Below are 23,575 nucleotides of genomic sequence, written 5' to 3' on the forward strand. Positions count from 1 at the left end.
TTCACATGCTATAGGACAGGAGAGATTGATCATATCGGTTAATCTAGGTGTGACACGCTAGCTAGCATGCAGGTATGAACTCCAAAATGGCACCCTATTACATATGCAGTGCACTTCTTTTACCAGACCTCTATAGGTGGTGGTCAAAGTAGTGCACTAAATAGGGAATAGGGTGCTACTCTCATACTCACATAGGCCAGAGACCCAGGCTTCTCCTACAGAGGAGGCAGAGGATGATGTGATCATTATAACCTATTATAATGTATTATAGCCTGGCATAACGTATTATAATGCATTATAACCTGGCATAACGTATTATAATGTATTATAACCTGGCATAATGTATTATAATGCATTATAACCTGGCATAACGTATTATAATGCATTATAACCTGGCATAACGTATTATAATGCATTATAGCCTGGCATAACGTATTATAATGCATTATAACCTGGCATAACGTATTATAATGCATTATAACCTGGCATAACGTATTATAATGCATTATAGCCTGGCATAACGTATTATAATGCATTATAACCTGGCATAATGTATTATAACCTGGCATAACGTATTATAATGCATTATAACCTGGCATAACGTATTATAATGCATTATAACCTGGCATAACGTATTATAATGTATTATAGCCTGGCATAACGTATTATAATGCATTATAGCCTGGCATAACGTATTATACTGCATTATAGCCTGGCATAACGTATTATAATGCATTATAACCTGGCATAATGTATTATAACCTGGCATAACGTATTATAATGCATTATAACCTGGCATAACGTATTATAATGCATTATAACCTGGCATAACGTATTATAATGCATTATAACCTGGCATAACGTATTATAATGCATTATAACCTGGCATAATGTATTATAACCTGGCATAACGTATTATAATGCATTATAACCTGGCATAACGTATTATAATGCATTATAACCTGGCATAACGTATTATAATGTATTATAGCCTGGCATAACGTATTATAATGCATTATAACCTGGCATAACGTATTATAACCTGGCATAACATATTATAACCTGGCATAACGTATTATAACCTGGCATAATGTATTATAACCTGGCATAACGTATTATTTACATTTACATTACATTTAAGTCATTTAGCAGACGCTCTTATCCAGAGCGACTTACAAATTGGTGCATTCACCTTATGACATCCAGTGGAACAGCCACTTTACAATAGTGCATCTATATATTTTAAAGGGGGGGGGTGAGAAGGATTACTTTATCCTATCCTAAGTATTCCTTAAAGAGGTGGGGTTTCAGGTGTCTCCGGAAGGTGGTGATTGACTCCGCTGTCCTGGCGTCGTGAGGGAGTTTGTTCCACCATTGGGGAGCCAGAGCAGCGAACAGTTTTGACTGGGCTGAGCGGGAACTGTACTTCCTCAGTGGTAGGGAGACGAGCAGGCCAGAGGTGGATGAACGCAGTGCCCTTATTTGGGTGTAGGGCCTGATCAGAGCCTGGAGGTACTGAGGTGCCGTTCCCCTCACAGCTCCGTAGGCAAGCACCATGGTCTTGTAGCGGATGCGAGCTTCAACTGGAAGCCAGTGGAGAGAGCGGAGGAGCGGGGTGACGTGAGAGAACTTGGGAAGGTTGAACACTAGACGGGCTGCGGCGTTCTGGATGAGTTGTAGGGGTTTAATGGCACAGGCAGGGAGCCCAGCCAACAGCGAGTTGCAGTAATCCAGACGGGAGATGACAAGTGCCTGGATTAGGACCTGCGCCGCGTATTATAACCTGGCATAATGTATTATAACCTGGCATAACGTATTATAACCTGGCATAACGTATTATAACCTGGCATAATGTATTATAACCTGGCATAACGTATTATAACCTGGCATAACGTATTATAACCTGGCATAATGTATTATAACCTGGCATAACGCATTATAACCTGGTATAACGTATTATAACCTGGCATAACGTATCATAACCTGGCATAACGTATTATAACCTGGCATAACGTATCATAACCTGGCATAACGTATTATAACCTGGCATAACGTATTATAACCTGGCATAATGTATTATAACCTGGCATAAAGTATTATAACCTGGCATAATGTATTATAACCTGGCATAACATATCATAACCTGGCATAACATATTATAATGTATTATAACCTGGCATAACATATTATAACCTGGCATAATGTATTATAACCTGGCATAACGTATTATAACCTGGCTTAACGTATCATAACCTGGCATAACGTATTATAACCTGGCATAACGTATTATAACTGGCATAATGCATTATAACCTGGCATAACGTATTATAACTGGCATAATGTATTATAACCTGGCATAACGTATTATAACCTGGCATAATGTATTATAACCTGGCATAACGTATTATAACCTGGCATAATGTATTATAACCTGCATAACATATAACCTGGCATAAACGTATTATAACCTGGTATAACGTATATATAACCTGGCATAACATATTATAACCTGGCATAACGTATTATAACCTGGCATAATGTATTATAACCTGGCATAACGTATTATAACCTGGCATAACGTATTATAACCTGGCATAACATATTATAACCTGGCATAACGTATTATAACCTGGCATAACGTATTATAACCTGGCATAATGTATTATAACCTGGCATAATGTATTATAACCTGGCATAACGTATTATAACCTGGCATAACGTATTATAACCTGGCATAACGTATTATAACCTGGCATAATGTATTATAATGCATTATAACCTGGCATAACGTATTATGGCAACCCTGGCATAACGTATATAACCTGGCATAACTTATAACCGGGCATAACGTATTATAACCTGCATAACGTATTAACCTGGCATAATTATAACCTGGCATTTATAACCTGGCATAACGTATTATAACCTGGCATAACGTATTATAACCTGGCATAACGTATTATAACCTGGCAACCTGGCATAACGTATTATAACCTGGCATAACGTAAACCTGGCATAACGTATTATAACCTGGCATAACGTATTATAACCTGGCATAACGTATTATAACCTGGCATAACGTATTATAACCTGGCATAACGTATTATAACCTGGCATAACGTATTATAACCTGGCATAACGTATTATAACCTGGCATTATAACCTGGCATAACGTATTATAACCTGGCATAACGTATTATAACCTGGCATAATAACCTGGTATAACGTATAACCTGGCATAACGTATTATAACCTGGCCTGGCATAACGTATTATAACCTGGCATAACGTATTATAACCTGGCATAACGTATATAACCTGGCATTATAACCTGGCATAATGTATTATAACCTGGCATAACGTATTATAACCTGGCATAACGTATTATAACCTGGCATAACGTATTATAACCTGGCATAATGTATTATAATGCATTATAACCTGGCATAACGTATTATAACCTGGCATAACATATTATAACTGGCATAACGTATTATAACCTGGCATAACGTATTATAACCTGGCATAACGTATTATAACCTGGCATAACGTATTATAACCTGGCATAACGTATCATAACCTGGCATAACGTATTATAACCTGGCATAACGTATCATAACCTGGCATAACGTATTATAACCTGGCATAACGTATTATAACCTGGCATAACGTATTATAACCTGGCATAACGTATCATAACCTGGCATAACGTATTATAACCTGGCATAACGTATCATAACCTGGCATAACGTATTATAACCTGGCATAACGTATTATAACCTGGCATAACATATTATAACCTGGCATAACGTATTATAACCGGGCATAATGTATTATAATGCATTATAACCTGGCATAACGTATTATAACCTGGCATAACATATAACTGGCATAACGTATTATAACTGGCATAACGTATTATAACCTGGCATAATGTATTATAACCTGGCATAACGTATTATAACCTGGCATAACGTATCATAACCTGGTATAACGTATTATAACCTGGCATAAAGTATCATAACCTGGCATAACGTATTATAACCTGGCATAACGTATCATAACCTGGCATAACGTATTATAACCTGGCATAATGTATTATAACCTGGCATAACGTATTATAACCTGGCATAACGTATCATAACCTGGCATAACGTATTATAACCTGGCATAACGTATTATAACCTGGCATAATGTATTATAACCTGGCATAATGTATTATAACCTGGCATAACGTATCATAACCTGGCATAACATATTATAATGTATTATAACCTGGCATAACGTATTATAACCTGGCATAATGTATTATAACCTGGCATAACGTATTATAACCTGGCATAACGTATCATAACCTGGCATAACGTATTATAACCTGGCATAACGTATTATAACTGGCATAATGCATTATAACCTGGCATAACGTATTATAACTGGCATAATGTATTATAACCTGGCATAACGTATTATAACCTGGCATAATGTATTATAATGCATTATAACCTGGCATAACGTATTATAACCTGGCATAACGTATTATAACCTGGCATAACATATTATAACCTGGCATAACGTATTATAACCTGGCATAATGTATTATAACCTGGCATAACGTATTATAACCTGGCATAACGTATTATAACCTGGCATAACATATTATAACCTGGCATAACGTATTATAACCTGGCATAACGTATTATAACCTGGCATAATGTATTATAACCTGGCATAATGTATTATAACCTGGCATAACGTATTATAACCTGGCATAACGTATTATAACCTGGCATAACGTATTATAACCGGGCATAATGTATTATAATGCATTATAACCTGGCATAACGTATTATAACCTGGCATAACATATTATAACTGGCATAACGTATTATAACTGGCATAACGTATTATAACCTGGCATAATGTATTATAACCTGGCATAACCTGTAACGTATTATAACCTGGCATAACGTATTATAACCTGGCATAACGTATTATAACCTGGCATAACCTGCCATAACGTATTATAACCTGGCATAACGTATTATAACCTGGCATAACGTATTATAACCTGGCATAACGTATTATAACCTGGCATAACATATTATAACTGGCATAATGTATTATAACTGGCATAACGTGTTATAACCTGGCATAACCTGGCATAACGTATTATAACCTGGCATAACGTATTATAACCTGGCATAACGTATTATAACCTGGCATAACGTATTATAACCTGGCATAACGTATTATAACCTGGCATAACGTATTATAACCTGGCATAACGTATTATAACCTGGCATAACGTATTATAACCTGGCATAACGTATTATAACCTGGCATAACGTATTATAACCTGGCATAACGTATTATAACTGGCATAACGTATTATAACCTGGCATAACGTATTATAACTGGCATAACGTATTATAACCTGGCATAACGTATTATAACCTGGCATAACGTATTATAACCTGGCATAACGTATTATAACCTGGCATAACGTATTATAACTGGCATAACGTATTATAACTGGCATAACGTATTATAACTGGCATAATGTATTATAACCTGGCATAATGTATTATAACCTGGCATAACCTGGCATAACCTGGCATAACGTATTATAACCTGGCATAACGTATTATAACTGGCATAACGTATTATAACCTGGCATAATGTATTATAACCTGGCATAACGTATTATAACCTGGCATAACGTATTATAACTGGCATAACGTATTATAACTGGCATAATGTATTATAACCTGGCATAACATATTATAACCTGGCATAACGTATTATAACCTGGCATAATGTATTATAACCTGGCATAACCTGGCATAACCTGGCATAACGTATTATAACCTGGCATAACGTATTATAACTGGCATAATGTATTATAACCTGGCATAATGTATTATAACCTGGCATAACCTGGCATAACGTATTATAACCTGGCATAACGTATTATAACCTGGCATAACGTATTATAACCTGGCATAACGTATTATAACCTGGCATAATGTATTATAACCTGGCATAACCTGGCATAACCTGGCATAACGTATTATAACCTGGCATAACGTATTATAACTGGCATAATGTATTATAACCTGGCATAATGTATTATAACCTGGCAAACCTGGCCTTATAACCTGGCATAACGTATTATAACCTGGCAAACGTATTATAACCTGGCATAACGTATTATAACCTGGCATAACGTATTATAACCTGGCATAACGTATTATAACCTGGCATAACGTATTATAACTGGCATAATGTATTATAACCTGGCATAATGTATTATAACCTGGCATAACCTGGCATAACGTATTATAACCTGGCATAACGTATTATAACCTGGCATAACGTATTATAACCTGGCATAACGTATTATAACCTGGCATAACGTATTATAACTGGCATAATGTATTATAACCTGGCATAACGTATTATAACCTGGCATAACGTATTATAACCTGGCATAACCTGGCATAACGTATTATAACCTGGCATAACGTATTATAACCTGGCATAACGTATTATAACCTGGCATAATGTATTATAACCTGGCATAACGTATTATAACCTGGCATAACGTATTATAACCTGGCATAATGTATTATAACCTGGCATAACGTATTATAACCTGGCATAACGTATTATAACCTGGCATAACGTATTATAACCTGGCATAACGTATTATAACCTGGCATAATGTATTATAACCTGGCATAACGTATTATAACCTGGCATAATGTATTATAACCTGGCATAACGTATTATAACCTGGCATAACGTATTATAACCTGGCATAATGTATTATAACCTGGCATAACGTATTATAACCTGGCATAACGTATTATAACCTGGCATAACGTATTATAACCTGGCATAACCCTGGCATAATGTATTATAACCTGGCATAACGTATTATAACCTGGCATAATGTATTATAACCTGGCATAACGTATTATAACCTGGCATAACGTATTATAACCTGGCATAACGTATTATAACCTGGCATAACGTATTATAACCTGGCATAACGTATTATAACCTGGCATAACGTATTATAACCTGGCATAATGTATTATAACCTGGCATAACGTATTATAACTGGCATAACGTATTATAACCTGGCATAACGTATTATAACCTGGCATAACGTGTTATTTATGATACACAATAAAGTATTCTTATATTCTCCTTCTTCATCATTGTCACTAGCTATTTTTAAAATGAAATTCTTCCTCTTCTTCTTCTGTAATTGTATCCTTGGGGAATAGGTTGTGTCTGATATGTGAACCCTAAACTGTCTTCTTCTGTGATTGGGTAAGGTTAATATAGAATATATAGAATATGAATATAGAACTAGGGGGACGGGTCCATAGCGGGACTTAGAATACGGCTCATTGGCTATCAGTATTGAATATAGAACTAGGGGGGCGGGTCCATAGCAGCTCATTGGCTATCAGTATTGAATATAGAACTAGGGGGCGGGTCCATAGCAGCTCATTGGCTATCAGTATTGAATATAGAACTAGGGGGAGGGTCCATAGCAGCTCATTGTCTATCAGTATTGAATATAGAACTAGGGGGCGGGTCCATAGCAGCTCATTGGCTATCAGTATTGAATATAGAACTAGGGGGCGGGTCCATAGCAGCTCATTGGCTATCAGTATTGAATATAGAACTAGGGGGCGGGTCCATAGCAGCTCATTGTCTATCAGTATTGAATATAGAACTAGGGGGCGGGTCCATAGCATCTCATTGGCTATCAGTATTGAATATAGAACTAGGGGGCGGGTCCATAGCAGCTCATTGTCTATCAGTATTGAATATAGAACTAGGGGGCGGGTCCATAGCATCTCATTGGCTATCAGTATTGAATATAGAACTAGGGGGCGGGTCCATAGCATCTCATTGGCTATCAGTATTGAATATAGAACTAGGGGGCGGGTCCATAGCAGCTCATTGGCTATCAGTATTGAATATAGAACTAGGGGGGGGTCCATAGCAGCTCATTGTCTATCAGTATTGAATATAGAACTAGGGGGCGGGTCCATAGCAGCTCATTGGCTATCAGTATTGAATATAGAACTAGGGGGCGGGTCCATAGCAGCTCATTGGCTATCAGTATTGAATATAGAACTAGGGGGCGGGTCCATAGCAGCTCATTGGCTATCAGTATTGAATATAGAACTAGGGGGCGGGTCCATAGCAGCTCATTGTCTATCAGTATTGAATATAGAACTAGGGGGCGGGTCCATAGCATCTCATTGGCTATCAGTATTGAATATAGAACTAGGGGGCGGGTCCATAGCAGCTCATTGTCTATCAGTATTGAATATAGAACTAGGGGGGCGGGTCCATAGCATCTCATTGTCTATCAGTATTGAATATAGAACTAGGGGCGGGTCCATAGCATCTCATTGGCTATCAGTATTGAATATAGAACTAGGGGGCGGGTCCATAGCAGCTCATTGGCTATCAGTATTGAATATAGAACTAGGGGGACGGGTCCATAGCAGCTCATTGTCTATCAGTATTGAATATAGAACTAGGGGGGCGGGTCCATAGCAGCTCATTGGCTATCAGTATTGAATATAGAACTAGGGGGGCGGGTCCATAGCAGCTCATTGGCTATCAGTATTGAATATAGAACTAGGGGGGCAGGTCCATAGCAGCTCATTGGCTATCAGTATTGAATATAGAACTAGGGGGCTGGGTCCATAGCAGCTCATTGTCTATCAGTATTGAATATCAAATCTAGGGGGCGGGTCCATATCAGCTCCTCTGAGGTCAATATCTGCTGTTATCCTCTGAAGGGTCAATATCTGCTCATTGGCTATCAGTATTGATTCTGAGGGATTTGCCACTTCAGCAGAAGACAGAAAGCCTAAACCACCAGCAGCACAAAGCAGCACAAACTGTAGAGGAAGCAGTCCACCAATCAGAGCAGCCGTAGTTTCTACCACACAGTCAGTTAGGGTTACAGTAGTCTGCATCGCCCACATCACAGAGGGAGGTGTCATACCTTGACTAGTGTTGGCGCATCCTGTCACACAACAGAAATGTTTTACGTCGTTAAAGAAATGCTTTGTTATCAACATTGATAAAAGTACAGTCTCTTATGAGTACTCTCTCAATTTAAACACAAAAAGGGTTACACAGTTTAGACATTTCTGTTCAATTTCCATCAACTCAATATCTGCTGCTGTCCTCTGAGGGTCAATATCTGCTGTTATCCTCTGAGGGTCAATATCTGTTATCCTCTGAGGGTCAATATCTGCTGCTCTGAGGGTCAATATCTGCTGCTGTCCTCTGAGGGTCAATATCTGCTGTTATCCTCTGAGGGTCAATATCTGCTGCTGTCCTCTGAGGGTCAATATCTGCTGTTATCCTCTGAGGGTCAATATCTGCTGTTATCCTCTGAGGGTCAATATCTGCTGTTATCCTCTGAGGGTCAATATCTGCTGTTATCCTCTGAGGGTCAATATCTGCTGTTATCCTCTGAGGGTCAATATCTGCTGTTATCCTCTGAGGGTCAATATCTGTTATCCTCTGAGGGTCAATATCTGCTGTTATCCTCTGAGGGTCAATATCTGCTGTTATCCTCTGAGGGTCAATATCTGCTGTTATCCTCTGAGGGTCAATATCTGCTGTTATCCTCTGAGGGTCAATATCTGCTGTTATCCTCTGAGGGTCAATATCTGCTGTTATCCTCTGAGGGTCAATATCTGCTGTTATCCTCTGAGGGTCAATATCTGCTGTTATCCTCTGAGGGTCAATATCTGCTCCTCTGAGGGTCAATATCTGCTCCTCTGAGGGTCAATATCTGCTGTTATCCTCTGAGGGTCAATATCTGCTGTTATCCTCTGAGGGTCAATATCTGCTGTTATCCTCTGAGGGTCAATATCTGCTCCTCTGAGGGTCAATATCTGCTCCTCTGAGGGTCAATATCTGCTGTTATCCTCTGAGGGTCAATATCTGCTGTTATCCTCTGAGGGTCAATATCTGCTGTTATCCTCTGAGGGTCAATATCTGCTGTTATCCTCTGAGGGTCAATATCTGCTCCTCTGAGGGTCAATATCTGCTGTTATCCTCTGAGGGTCAATATCTGCTGTTATCCTCTGAGGGTCAATATCTGCTCCTCTGAGGGTCAATATCTGCTGTTATCCTCTGAGGGTCAATATCTGCTCCTCTGAGGGTCAATATCTGCTCCTCTGAGGGTCAATATCTGCTCCTCTGAGGGTCAATATCTGCTGTTATCCTCTGAGGGTCAATATCTGCTCCTCTGAGGGTCAATATCTGCTCCTCTGAGGGTCAATATCTGCTGTTATCCTCTGAGGGTCAATATCTGCTCCTCTGAGGGTCAATATCTGCTGTTATCCTCTGAGGGTCAATATCTGCTCCTCTGAGGGTCAATATCTGCTGTTATCCTCTGAGGGTCAATATCTGCTGTTATCCTCTGAGGGTCAATATCTGCTGTTATCCTCTGAGGGTCAATATCTGCTGTTATCCTCTGAGGGTCAATATCTGCTGTTATCCTCTGAGGGTCAATATCTGCTCCTCTGAGGGTCAATATCTGCTCCTCTGAGGGTCAATATCTGCTGCTGTCCTCTGAGGGTCTCAACAGGTCACATTGTATTGAATGTGTTTAGCAGAGTACAGTAGAGGTAGGGGTTGTACAAATTCCTCTAACTTCCCAAAATTCCCAGGTTTTCCAGAAATCCCAGTTGGATGATTCCCAGATGTCCTGCTTATTCCATCCTGATTCCAGGAAACTTCCCTCCAGGATTTCTGGAACATTTGGGAATGTTTTGCAACCCTAGAGGTAACACTCACAGCTCCAGTGTATTGTAGTGTATCAGTGTATTGTAGTGTATCATATTGTAACAGTGTATTGTAGTGTATCAGTGTATTGTAGTGTATCAGTGTATTGTAGTGTATCATATTGTAACAGTGTATTGTAGTGTATCATATTGTATCAGTGTATTGTAGTGTATCATATTGTATCAGTGTATCATATTGTATCAGTATTGTGTATCATATTGTATCAGTGTATTGTAGTGTATCATATTGTATCAGTGTATTGTAGTGTATCATATTAGTGTATCATATTGTATCAGTGTATTGTAGTGTATCATATTGTATCAGTGTATTGTAGTGTATCATATTGTATTCTACTCTAGAGTGAACACTCACAGCTCCAGTGTATTGTAGTGTATCATATTGTAACAGTGTATTGTAGTGTATCAGTGTATTGTAGTGTATCAGTGTATTGTAGTGTATCATATTGTAACAGTGTATTGTAGTGTATCATATTGTATCAGTGTATTGTAGTGTATCATATTGTATCAGTGTATTGTAGTGTATCATATTGTATCAGTGTATTGTAGTGTATCATATTGTATCAGTGTATTGTAGTGTATCATATTAGTGTATCATATTGTATCAGTGTATTGTAGTGTATCATATTGTATCAGTGTATTGTAGTGTATCATATTGTATTCTACTCTAGAGTGAACACTCACAGCTCCAGTGTATTGTAGTGTATCATATTGTATTGTACACTAGAGGTAACACAGCTCCAGTGTATTGTAGTGTATCATATTGTAACAGTGTATTGTAGTGTATCATATTGTATCAGTGTATTGTAGTGTATCATATTGTATCAGTGTATTGTAGTGTATCATATTGTATCAGTGTATTGTAGTGTATCATATTGTATCAGTGTATTGTAGTGCATCATATTGTATCAGTGTATTGTAGTGTATCATATTGTATCAGTGTATTGTAGTGTATCATATTGTATTGTACACTAGAGGTAACACAGCTCCAGTGTATTGTAGTGTATCATATTGTATTGTACACTAGAGGTAACACAGCTCCAGTGTATTGTAGTGTATCATATTGTATTGTACACTAGAGGTAACATAGTTCCAGTGTATTGTAGTGTATCATATAGTATCAGTGTATTGTAGTGTATCATATTGTATCAGTGTATTGTAGTGTATCATATTGTATCAGTGTATTGTAGTGTATCATATAGTATCAGTGTATTGTAGTGTATCATATTGTATCAGTGTATTGTAGTGTATCATATTGTATCAGTGTATTGTAGTGTATCATATTGTATCAGTGTATTGTAGTGTATCATATTGTATTCTACTCTAGAGTGAACACTCACAGCTCCAGTGTATTGTAGTGTATCATATTGTATTGTACACTAGAGGTAACACAGCTCCAGTGTATTGTAGTGTATCATATTGTATTGTACACTAGAGGTAACACAGATCCAGTGTATTGTAGTGTATCATATTGTATCAGTGTATTGTAGTGTATCATATTGTATCAGTGTATTGTAGTGTATCATATTGTATTCTACTCTAGAGTGAACACTCACAGCTCCAGTGTATTGTAGTGTATCATATTGTATTGTACACTAGAGGTAACACAGCTCCAGTGTATTGTAGTGTATCATATTGTATTGTACACTAGAGGTAACACAGATCCAGTGTATTGTAGTGTATCATATTGTATCAGTGTATTGTAGTGTATCATATTGTATTGTACACTAGAGGTAACACAGATCCAGTGTATTGTAGTGTATCATATTGTATCAGTGTATTGTAGTGTATCATATTGTATTCTACTCTAGAGTGAACACTCACAGCTCCAGTGTATTGTAGTGTATCATATTGTATTGTACACTAGAGGTAACACAGCTCCAGTGTATTGTAGTGTATCATATTGTATTGTACACTAGAGGTAACACAGCTCCAGTGTATTGTAGTGTATCATATTGTATTGTACACTAGAGGTAACACAGCTCCAGTGTATTGTAGTGTATCATATAGTATCAGTGTATTGTAGTGTATCATATTGTATTGTACACTAGAGGTAACACAGCTCCAGTGTATTGTAGTGTATCATATTGTATTGTACACTAGAGGTAACACAGATCCAGTGTATTGTAGTGTATCATATTGTATTGTACACTAGAGGTAACACAGATCCAGTGTATTGTAGTGTATCATATTGTATTCTACACTAGAGTGAACACTCACAGCTCCAGTGTCCTTCTTGCTGCCCTTGTGAGAGGAAGCCACCACCGCCAGATACTGGATCACCTTCTTCGTGTTTTCTGTCTTCCCTGCTCCAGACTCACCTCTGGTGGGGTAGAGAGGAGAGAGACAGGGGGTTAGAGAGAGAGGGACAGGGGTCCAGACTCACCTCTGGTGGGGTAGAGAGGAGAGAGACAGGGGGTTAGAGAGAGAGGGACAGGGGTCCAGACTCACCTCTGGTGGGGTAGAGAGGAGAGAGACAGGGGGTTAGAGAGAGAGGGACAGGGGTCCAGACTCACCTCTGGTGGGGTAGAGAGGAGAGAGACAGGGGGTTAGAGAGAGAGGGACAGGGGTCCAGACTCACCTCTGGTGGGGTAGAGAGGAGAGAGACAGGGGGTTAGAGAGAGAGGGACAGGGGTCCAGACTCACCTCTGGTGGGGTAGAGAGGAGAGAGACAGGGGGTTAGAGAGAGAGGGACAGGGGTCCAGACTCACCTCTGGTGGGGTAGAGAGGAGAGAGACAGGGGGTTAGAGAGAGAGGGATAGGGGTCCAGACTCACCTCTGGTGGGGTAGAGAGGAGAGAGACAGGGGGTTAGAGAGAGAGGGACAGGGGTCCAGACTCACCTCTGGTGGGGTAGAGAGGAGAGAGACAGGGGGTTAGAGAGAGAGGGACAGGGGTCCAGACTCACCTCTGGTGGGGTAGAGAGGAGAGAGACAGGGTGTTAGGGAGGAGAGGGACAGGGGTCCAGACTCACCTCTGGTGGGGTAGAGAGGAGAGAGACAGGGTCTTAGAGAGAGAGAGGGATAGGGTGTTAGGGAGGAGAGGGACAGGGGTCCAGACTCACCTCTGGTGGGGTAGAGAGGAGAGAGACAGGGTGTTAGGGAGGAGAGGGACAGGGGTCCAGACTCACCTCTGGTGGGGTAGAGAGGAGAGAGACAGGGTGTTAGGGAGGAGAGGGACAGGGGTCCAGACTCACCTCTGGTGGGGTAGAGAGGAGAGAGACAGGGTCTTAGAGAGAGAGAGGGATAGGGTGTTAGGGAGGAGAGGGACAGGGGTCCAGACTCACCTCTGGTAGGGTAGAGAGGAGAGAGACAGGGTGTTAGGGAGGAGAGGGACAGGGGTCCAGACTCACCAGGGTGTTAGGGAGGAAAGGGACAGGGGACTCACCTCTGGTAGAGAGGAGAGAGACAGGGTGTTAGGGAGAGAGGGACAGGGGGTTAGAGAGAGAGAGGGGTGTTAGAGGAGAGGGACAGGGTGTTAGGGAGGAGAGGGATAGGGTGTTAGGGAGGAGAGGGATAGGGGTCCAGACTCACCTCTGGTGGGGTAGAGAGGAGAGAGACAGGGTCTTAGAGAGAGAGAGATAGGGTGTTAGGGAGGAGAGGGATAGGGGTCCAGACTCACCTCTGGGTGTTAGGAGGAGAGGGATAGGGGGTTAGAGAGAGAGAGACAGGGTGTTAGGGAGGAGAGGGACAGGGGTTAGACTCACCTCTGGTAGGGTAGGGAGTTAGAGAGAGACAGGGTGTTAGGGAGGAGAGGGACAGGGGTTAGAGGAGAGGGTGGGGTTAGAGAGAGAGAGACAGGGTGTTAGGGAGAGAGGGACAGGGGTTAGAGAGAGAGAGAGACAGGGTGTTAGGGAGGAGAGGGATAGGGGTTAGGGAGGAGAGGGACAGGGTGTTAGAGAGACCTCTGGGGGGTAGAGAGAGAGAGACAGGGTGTTAGGGAGAGAGGGACAGGGGTTAGAGAGAGAGAGGGACAGGGGTTAGAGAGAGAGAGACAGGGTGTTAGGGAGGAGAGGGATAGGGGTCCAGACTCACCTCTGGTGGGGTAGAGAGGAGAGAGACAGGGTGTTAGGGAGGAGAGGGACAGGGGGTTAGAGAGAGAGAGACAGGGTGTTAGGGAGGAGAGGGACAGGGGGTTAGAGAGAGAGAGACAGGGTGTTAGGGAGGAGAGGGATAGGGGTCCAGACTCACCTCTGGTGGGGTAGAGAGGAGAGAGACAGGGTGTTAGGGAGGAGAGGGATAGGGGTTCAGACTCACCTCTGGTAGGGTAGGGAGGAGAGGGACAGGGTGTTAGAGAGAGAGAGACAGGGTGTTAGGGAGGAGAGGGATAGGGGTCCAGACTCACCTCTGTCTAATTCAGAAGTGTCATATAGAAACTTATGGCTGAACCCAGATTGACGTTTCAGAACCACAGGGTTCTATCTGCAGATGCACCCACCTCCCCAAAAAACCTATTTACAAATGTCTCAAGATTTTGATACTCTGCACTTTAGGTGCCTTTAAGGTGACGACCTTCATTCGTTATGAAAGAAGAATTCACTACGCTTAGAAAACAGGTGCTATCTAGAACCTAAAAGGGTTCTTCTTCTGTCCCCAATAGGAGTACTATTTCAAGAACCCTTTGAAGAACCCTTTTTGGTTCCAGGTAGAACCCTTTTGGGTTCCATGTGAAACCCTTTCCACAGAGGGTTCTGGAACCAGAAAGGGTTCTACCTGGAACCAAAAAGGGTTCTCATATGGGGACAGGGGAAGAACCCTTTTGGAACCCTTTATTCTAACAGTGAACAAAATAATTCTGAGATGTGAAAACATTGATGCTCCAAATCTCAGAACATTGCTTAGCTCAGGTAGAACCTGATAGAACCTGTCACGGGATAAGGCTACATTTGGGACGCATCCCTGGTACATGGGGCAACAAGGTCATGTGTTGGAAAAAACATGTTTGTGTTTGAGGTTTGGACTCACGTGCACAGAATTGACTGGTCCTCACGCTCTGTGGAGAAAGACAGAGAGAAAGGGAGGTATGGAGGGAGAAAGGGAAGGGAAGGGAGGGAGGGAGGGAGGGAGGGAGGTAGGGAGGGAGGGAGAGGGAGAGAGAGAGAGACAGAGAGACAGAGAGGGATGGGGAGAGGGAGGGGAGGGCGGGAGGGAGAGATAGGGACGGAGGGAGATGGTGAGGGAGAGACAGAGGGATGGAGAGAGGGAGGGGGAGAGAGAGAGGGAGGGAGAGATAGGGAAGGAGGGAGATGGAGAGAGGGTGAGTAAGAGGAGGGAGAGAGAGGGAAGGGGAGAGATAGGGAAGGAGGGAGATGGAGAGAGGGTGAGGGAGAGGACGGAGAGAGAGAGAGGGGGAGAGAGAGAGAGAGGGGGAGAGAGAGAGGTAGGGAGGGGGAGAGAGAGAGGGAGGGGGAGAGAGAGAGGGAGGGGGAGAGAGAGAGGGAGGGGGAGGAGAGAGAGAGAGAGAGAGAGAGAGAGAGAGAGAGAGAGAGAGAGAGAGAGAGAGAGAGGAGGGAGGGGGAGAGAGATAGAAGCAGAGAAGGGGAACAGAGGGAGAGAGAGAGGGAGGGAGGGAGGGGGAGAGAGAGAGAAGGGGGAAGGAGAGATAGGGAAGGAGGGAGATGGAGAGAGGGAGGTAGGGAAGGGGAGAGAGATAGAAGCAGAGAAGGGGAACAGAGGGAGAGAGAGAGAGAGAGAGAGAGAGAGAGATAGGGAGGGAGGGAGGGAGGGAGGGAGGGAGGGAGGGAGGAGGGGGGAGAGATAGAAGCAGAGAAGGGGAACAGAGGGAGAGAGAGAGGGAGGGAGGGAGAGAGAGAGAGAGAGAGAAGGGGGAAGGAGAGATAGGGAAGGAGGGAGATGGAGAGAGGGAGGTAGGGAAGGGGAGAGAGAGAGAAGCAGAGAAGGGGAACAGAGGGAGAGAGATGTGTTAAGGCAGGACAGTTGAAGCCAAGCTGAACACACCAAACATGAACTCAAGGTGCTCTGTTCACATAGAGGAAAGACTAGAGGCCAGGAACAGCTTCCCTAAATCTTCCTAAATCTATTTCTGCACCAGATTAACTTCGCTGTCACTCAATATAGGCTAAAAATAGCAGGGGGATGGAGAGGGCTACTGGAGGAAGGTAACCTTGGTAACCTGCTCCATGTATGGGTATTTTGGAGATCACCCCTCTTCTGATGGCAGGAAACTGGACCAGTAGGATTTGGGTTCTGTCTGGTATCCTATTCCCTAAATAATGCACTACTTTTGGGTTCCATGTAGTACACTCTGTGGAAAGGGTTCTACATGGAACCCAAAATAGTTCTGTCTGTTTAATCCCGTTGCCTCGTCACTTTACCACTACCTATATGTACAGATCTACAGTTGAAGTCGGGAAGTTTACATACACCTTAGCCAAATACATTTAAATTCAGTTTTTCACAATTCCTGACATTTAGTCCTAGTAAACATTCCCTGTCTTCGGTCAGTTAGGATCCCCACTTTATTTTAAGAATGTGAAATGTCAGAATAATTGTAGAGAGAGAATGATTTATTTCAGCTTTAATTTCTTTCATCACATTCCCAGTGGGTCAGAAGTTTACATACACTCAATTAGTATTTGGTAGCATTGCCTTTAAATGGTTTAACTTGGGTCAAACATTTTGGGTAGACTTCCACAAGCCTCCCACAATAAGTTGGGTGAATTTTGGCCCATTCCTCCTGACAGAGCTGGTGTAACTGAGTCAGGTTTGTAGGCCTCCTTGCTCGCACACACCTTTTTCAGTTCTGCCCACAAATGTTCTATGGGATTGAGGTCAGGGTTGGCCACTCCAATACCTTGACTTTGTTGTCCTTAAGCCATTTTGCCACAACTTTGGAAGTATGCTTGGGGTCATTGTCCATTTGGAAGACCCATTTGCGGCCAAGCTTTAACTTCCTGACTGTTGTCTTGAGATGCTGCTTCAATATATCCACATAATTGTCCTCCCTCATGATGCCATCTATTTTGTGAAGTGCACCAGTCCCTCCTGCAGCAAAGCACCCCCACAACATGATGCTGCCACCCCCGTGCTTCATGGTTGGGATGGGGTTCTTCGGCTCGCAAGCCTCCCCCTTTTTCCTCCAAACATAACGATGGTCATTATGGCCAAACAGTTCTATTTTTGTTTCATCAGACCAGAGGGCATTTCTCCAAAAAGTACGATCTTTGTGCCCATGTGCAATTGCAAACCGTAGTCTGTCTTTTTTATGCCGGTTTTGGAGCAGTGGCTTCTTCCTTGCTGAGCGGCCTTTCAGGTTATGTCGATATTGGACTCGTGTTACTGTGTATACAGTGCCTTGCGAAAGTATTCGGCCCCCTTGAACTTTGCGACCTTTTGCCACATTTCAGGCTTCAAACATAAAGATATAAAACTGTATTTTTTTGTGATGAATCAACAACAAGTGGGACACAATCATGAAGTGGAACGACATTTATTGGATATTTCAAACTTTTTTAAACAAATCAAAAACTGAAAAATTGGGCGTGCGAAATTATTCAGCCCCTTTACTTTCAGTGCAGCAAACTCTCTCCAGAAGTTCAGTGAGGATCTCTGAATGATCCAATGTTGACCTAAATGACTAATGATGATAAATACAATCCACCTGTGTGTAAACAAGTCTCCGTGTAAATGCACCTGCACTGTGATAGTCTCAGAGGTCCGTTAAAAGCGCAGAGAGCATCATGAAGAACAAGGAACACACCAGGCAGGTCCGAGATAAGTATATATACTGCCTGAAATGTGGCAAAAGGTCGCAAAGTTCAAGGGGGCCGAATACTTTCGCAAGGCACTGTATATATACTTTTGTACCTGTTTCCTCCAGCATCTTCACAAGGTCCTTTGCTGTTGTTCTGGGATTGATTTGCACTTTTCGCACCAAAGTACGTTCATCTCCAGGAGACAGAACGCGTCTCCTTCCTGAGCGGTATGAAGGCTTCGTGGTCCCATGGTGTTTATACTTGCGTACTATTGTTTGTACAGATGAACGTGGAGTCAGGGTAGCCGGGGAGGCAGGAACCTTCAGGCATTTGGAAATTGTTCCCAAGGATGAACCAGACTTGTGGAAGTCTACAAAAAAAATTCTGGGGTCTTGGCTGATTTCTTTTGATTTTCCCATGATGTCAAGCAAAGAGGCACTGAGTTTGAAGGTAGGCCTTGAAATACATCCGCAGGTACACCTCCAATTGACTCGAATTATGTCAATTAGCCTATCAGAAGCTTCTAACGCCATGACATCATTTTCTGGAATTTTCCAAGCTGTTTAAAGGCACAGTCAACTTAGTGTATGTAAACTTCTGACCCAATAGAAACTATAGCTTGTTAACAAGAAATACTGTATGTGGAGTGGCTGAAAAATTAGTTTTAATGACTCCAACCTAAGTGTATGTAAACTTCCGACTTGAACTGTATATAACCTAGTTATCATTGGCTGAGTCCTGGTATCCCGTGTATATAACCTAGTTATCATTGGCTGGGTCCTGGTACCCCATGTATATAACCTAGTTATCATTGGCTGGGTCCTGGTATCCCATGTATATAACCTAGTTATCATTGGCTGGGTCCTGGTACCCCGTGTATATAACCTAGTTATCATTGACTGGGTCCTGGTATACCGTGTATATAACCTAGTTATCATTGGCTGGGTCCTGGTATCCCGTGTATATAACCTAGTTATCATTGACTCAGTACTGGTATCCCGTGTATATAACCTAGTTATCATTGACTGGGTCCTGGTATCCCGTGTATATAACCTAGTTATCATTGACTGGGTCCTGGTATCCCGTGTATATAACCTAGTTATCATTGACTCAGTACTGATACCCAGTGTATATAACCTAGTTATCATTGACTCAGTACTGGTACCCAGTGTATATAACCTAGTTATCATTGACTCAGTACTGGTACCCTGTGTATATAACCTAGTTATCATTGACTCAGTACTGATACCCAGTGTATATAACCTAGTTATCATTGACTGGGTCCTGGTATCCCGTGTATATAACCTAGTTATCATTGACTCAGTACTGGTACCCAGTGTATATAACCTAGTTATCATTGGCTGGGTCCTGGTATCCCGTGTATATAACCTAGTTATCATTGACTGGGTCCTGGTATCCCGTGTATATAACCTAGTTATCATTGACTGGGTCCTGGTATCCCGTGTATATAACCTAGTTATCATTGACTGGGTCCTGGTATCCCGTGTATATAACCTAGTTATCATTAATCATTGTGTATATATTATTATTATTAGTATAGTATAATTTGCATCTCATCTTCTCTCTTCATTGTTGGGGACGTAAGTCAGCTTTTCACTGTTAGTCTACACCTGTTGTTCACAAAGCATGTGACAAATACAATTATATTTCATTTGATGTGCTCTGGTGAAAAGCTGACTTACGCACTATATAGGGAATAGGGCTCTGGTCTAAAGTAGTGAACTATATAGGGAATAGGGCTCTGGTCTATAGTAGTACCACTATATAGGGAATAGGGCTCTGGTCTATAGTAGTACCACTATATAGGGAATAGGGCTCTGGTCTATAGTAGTACCACTATATAGGGAATAGGGCTCTGGTCTATAATAGTACCACTAATAGTAGGGCTCTGGTCTATAATAGTACCACTATATAGGGAATAGGGCTCTGGTCTATAATAGTACCACTATATAGGGAATAGGGCTCTGGTCTATAATAGTACCACTATATAGGGAATAGGGCTCTGGTCTATAATAGTACCACTATATAGGGAATAGGGCTCTGGTCTATAATAGTACCACTATATAGGGAATAGGGCTCTGGTGAAAAGTAGTGAACTATATAGGGAATAGGGCCTGGTCTAAAGCATTTGGAATAGGGCTCTGGTCTAAAGTAGTAACTATATAGGGACTAGGGCCCTGGTCTAGAGTAGTGAACAGGGAATAGGGCTCTGGTCTAGACATTCAACTATATAGGGAATAGGGCCTGTCCTCAATTAAACTGTATTGTCCCATTGATCTATAACATTCCCTTAAAAGTACACACCTATACAAACAGGGTCCTGGTGAAAAGTAGTGATCTATATAGGGAATACCAGGAAGGCATTTGGAAGGCAAGTGTAAGGTTAAATCTCTGCTCCAGACAGGTATTGTCCCATCTATCTCTTAAATCCACTGCTAGACCAGACAGATATCTCTCTTCTCTTGTATCTCCTGTCCTCAATTAAACTCTATTGTCCCATCTCTATAACATTCATTAAATGACACACTATACAAACTCTCTCTCTCTCTCTCTCTCTCTCTCTCTCTCTCTCTCTCTCTCTCTCTCTCTCTCTCTCTCTCTCACTCTCTCTCTCTCTCTCTCTCTCACCTTGCATCATGTTCCTGTAAGCGTTATCAGTGATGGAGTAGATATGAGGAGGAACCTCGTGGCGTTTCTTCCCCTTATAAATCTGAATGATCTTCTCAGAGTAGATAGGAAGCATCTTATAGGGGTTCACCACCACACAGAACAGACCTGAATACGTCTGGAGAGGAGGGGCGAGGGTGAAGAGGGGAAGGAGAAGAGGGGAAGGGGGAGGGGAGTGGAGGAAGAAGGAAGAGGATGGAGGAAGAGGAGAGGAGGAGGGGAGGGTGAAGAGGGGAAGGAGAAGAGGGGAAGGGGGAGGGGAGTGGAGGTGAAGGAAGAGGATGGAGGAAGAGGAGAGGAGGAGGAGGGAGGATGGAGGAAGAAGAGAGGAGAGGAGGAGGAGGGAGGATGGAGGAAGAAGAGAGGAGAAAGAGGGGAGGAGAGGGGCAAGAGGAGCAAGAGAGCAGGGGAGAAAAAGGAGGAAGAAGAGGAAGATGATGAAGAGGAAGAGGAGGAGAGGAAAGGTTAGGATCAACATACAGTTAAAACAAAATCATAATTTTGTTCTGTACACATGATAAAAACTTCAGCACAAATTGCTCATTGACATCGTGTGTGTGTGTGTGTGTGTGTGTGTGTGTGTGTGTGTGTGTGTGTGTGTGTGTGTGTGTGTGTGTGTGTGTGTGTGTGTGTGTGTGTGTGTGTGTGTGTGTGTGTGTGTGTGTGTGTGTGTGTGTGTGTGTGTGTGTGTGTGTGTGTATACGGATATTGTCTATACACTTGTATGCGTTTCCTGCAGTCAAATGATCAAATCACCCTCCAGTGACCTCATGGGTGGAATGTTATTCATATTATCATATTATAAACACTATTCAGAAAAACCCGCTGAGAAAAACCCGCTGAGAAAAACCCGCTGAGAAAAACCCGCTGAGAATTCTGTGTTTCTTCGTCAAACGGTTTTGTTATATTTCAGTCTTCTGAGATGTATATAAAGTGTAATACTGGGATACAAACTCAACATTGAATACATTTCAACTCTGTATCTGACATGGTACAGGGGTCTTCTTTTATTTCAGCCCATAACCATGTGTGTGAGGTGTTTAAGACGACCCAGAAACACTCTGTGTGGCGCTGATTTAGCCCACTGCAGTAAAAGGTGAACAAATATGTGCTATCTAGAACCTAAAATGGATCTTCGGCTGTCCCCATAGGAGAACCCTTTGAATAACACTTTTTGGGTTCCAGGTAGAACCTTTTTGGTTCCAGGGAGAACCCTTTGGGTTCCATATAGGACCCTTTCCACAGAGGTTTCTACATGGGACCCAAAAGGCTTCTCCTATGGGGACTGAAGAACCCTTTAGGAACCCATTTGTTGTAAGAGTGTACTCACGTAGATGAGGCTGGAGAAGTACCTCTCTTTGAGGTTGTGGAGGACAGAGGCCTCGTTGAGACAGGTTAGAGCTGCCATGTCCTCCACCTTACTGAACTTAGGAGGGTTCATCTTCTGGATGTCATCCTTGTTGACTGTCGCTTTCCTACCGTTAGCCAACTCTACCAGCACCTGGAGAGGAGAAGGAGGAAGAACAGGAAAAATATGAAGAGGAGGAGAAGGAGGAAGAGGAGGAAGAAGGAGGAAGAGGAGGATGAAGATCAGGAGCAGGAGGAAAAGGAAGAAGTGGAAGGAAATGAGGAGGAAGAGGATGAAGAGGAAGATGAGTAGGTGGAGGAAGAGGAGGAGGAAGAAGAGGAGAAAGGAGGAGAAGGAGAAAAAGATGAAGAGGAGGAGAAGGAGGAAGAGGAAAAAGATGAAGAGGAGGAGAAGGAGGAAGAGGAAAAGGAGGAAGAGGAGGATGAGGAGGAGGAAGAAGAAGATAAGGAAGAAGAGGAGGAAGATTTACTAGGGCCCTGGTGAAAAGTAGTGTACTATATAGGGAATAGGGTGCCATTTGGGGTGTAACATCCTTACATCGTCTCCCTTCTCCTCCTTGATGCTGGCGGCCTCAAACCCCTCCTTCTCTGACGGGATCCACACCATCTTCTTGGCCGACCAATCAGCCTGCCCCACACCACTGTTCCTGAAGTCATCATCCTGCCGCAGGAACTTGCTGTCGTCAGAGGCGGAGTCGGCAGCCATCTTGGGAAGGTCGTCGTCGGTGACAGGAAGGTCGTCTGTGATTGGAGGGTCGGTCTCAAAGCTGAGGGAGAGGGAGAGAAAGAGAGAGTAAAAGGGAGAGATGAGGAGGAGAAGGAGAGATGTAGGAAGAGGGGGAGATATGAAGAGAGGAGGAGAGATATAGGAAGAGAGGAGGAGAAAGAGAGATATAGGAAGAGAGGTGGAGAAGGAGAGATATAGGAAGAGAGGAGGAGAGATATA

General features: G+C 42.4%; 1 protein-coding gene across 1 annotated transcript in view; it reads right to left on the reverse strand.

Moving 5' to 3' along the window:
* LOC124020271 (myosin-11-like) overlaps positions 1-23,575 on the reverse strand; it is a 125,859-nt gene that overhangs the window by 92,120 nt on the left and 10,164 nt on the right. The window contains 5 exon segments of the mRNA XM_046335616.1: positions 13,082-13,184; positions 15,824-15,851; positions 21,223-21,379; positions 22,592-22,762; positions 23,168-23,396. Of these exon segments, the coding sequence (XP_046191572.1) occupies positions 13,082-13,184; positions 15,824-15,851; positions 21,223-21,379; positions 22,592-22,762; positions 23,168-23,335 (627 nt within the window). The 5' untranslated portion in view covers positions 23,336-23,396.

The sequence above is a fragment of the Oncorhynchus gorbuscha genome, unplaced genomic scaffold (assembly GCF_021184085.1).
Source record: "Oncorhynchus gorbuscha isolate QuinsamMale2020 ecotype Even-year unplaced genomic scaffold, OgorEven_v1.0 Un_scaffold_794, whole genome shotgun sequence".
Classification (NCBI taxonomy): Eukaryota; Metazoa; Chordata; class Actinopteri; order Salmoniformes; family Salmonidae; genus Oncorhynchus; species Oncorhynchus gorbuscha.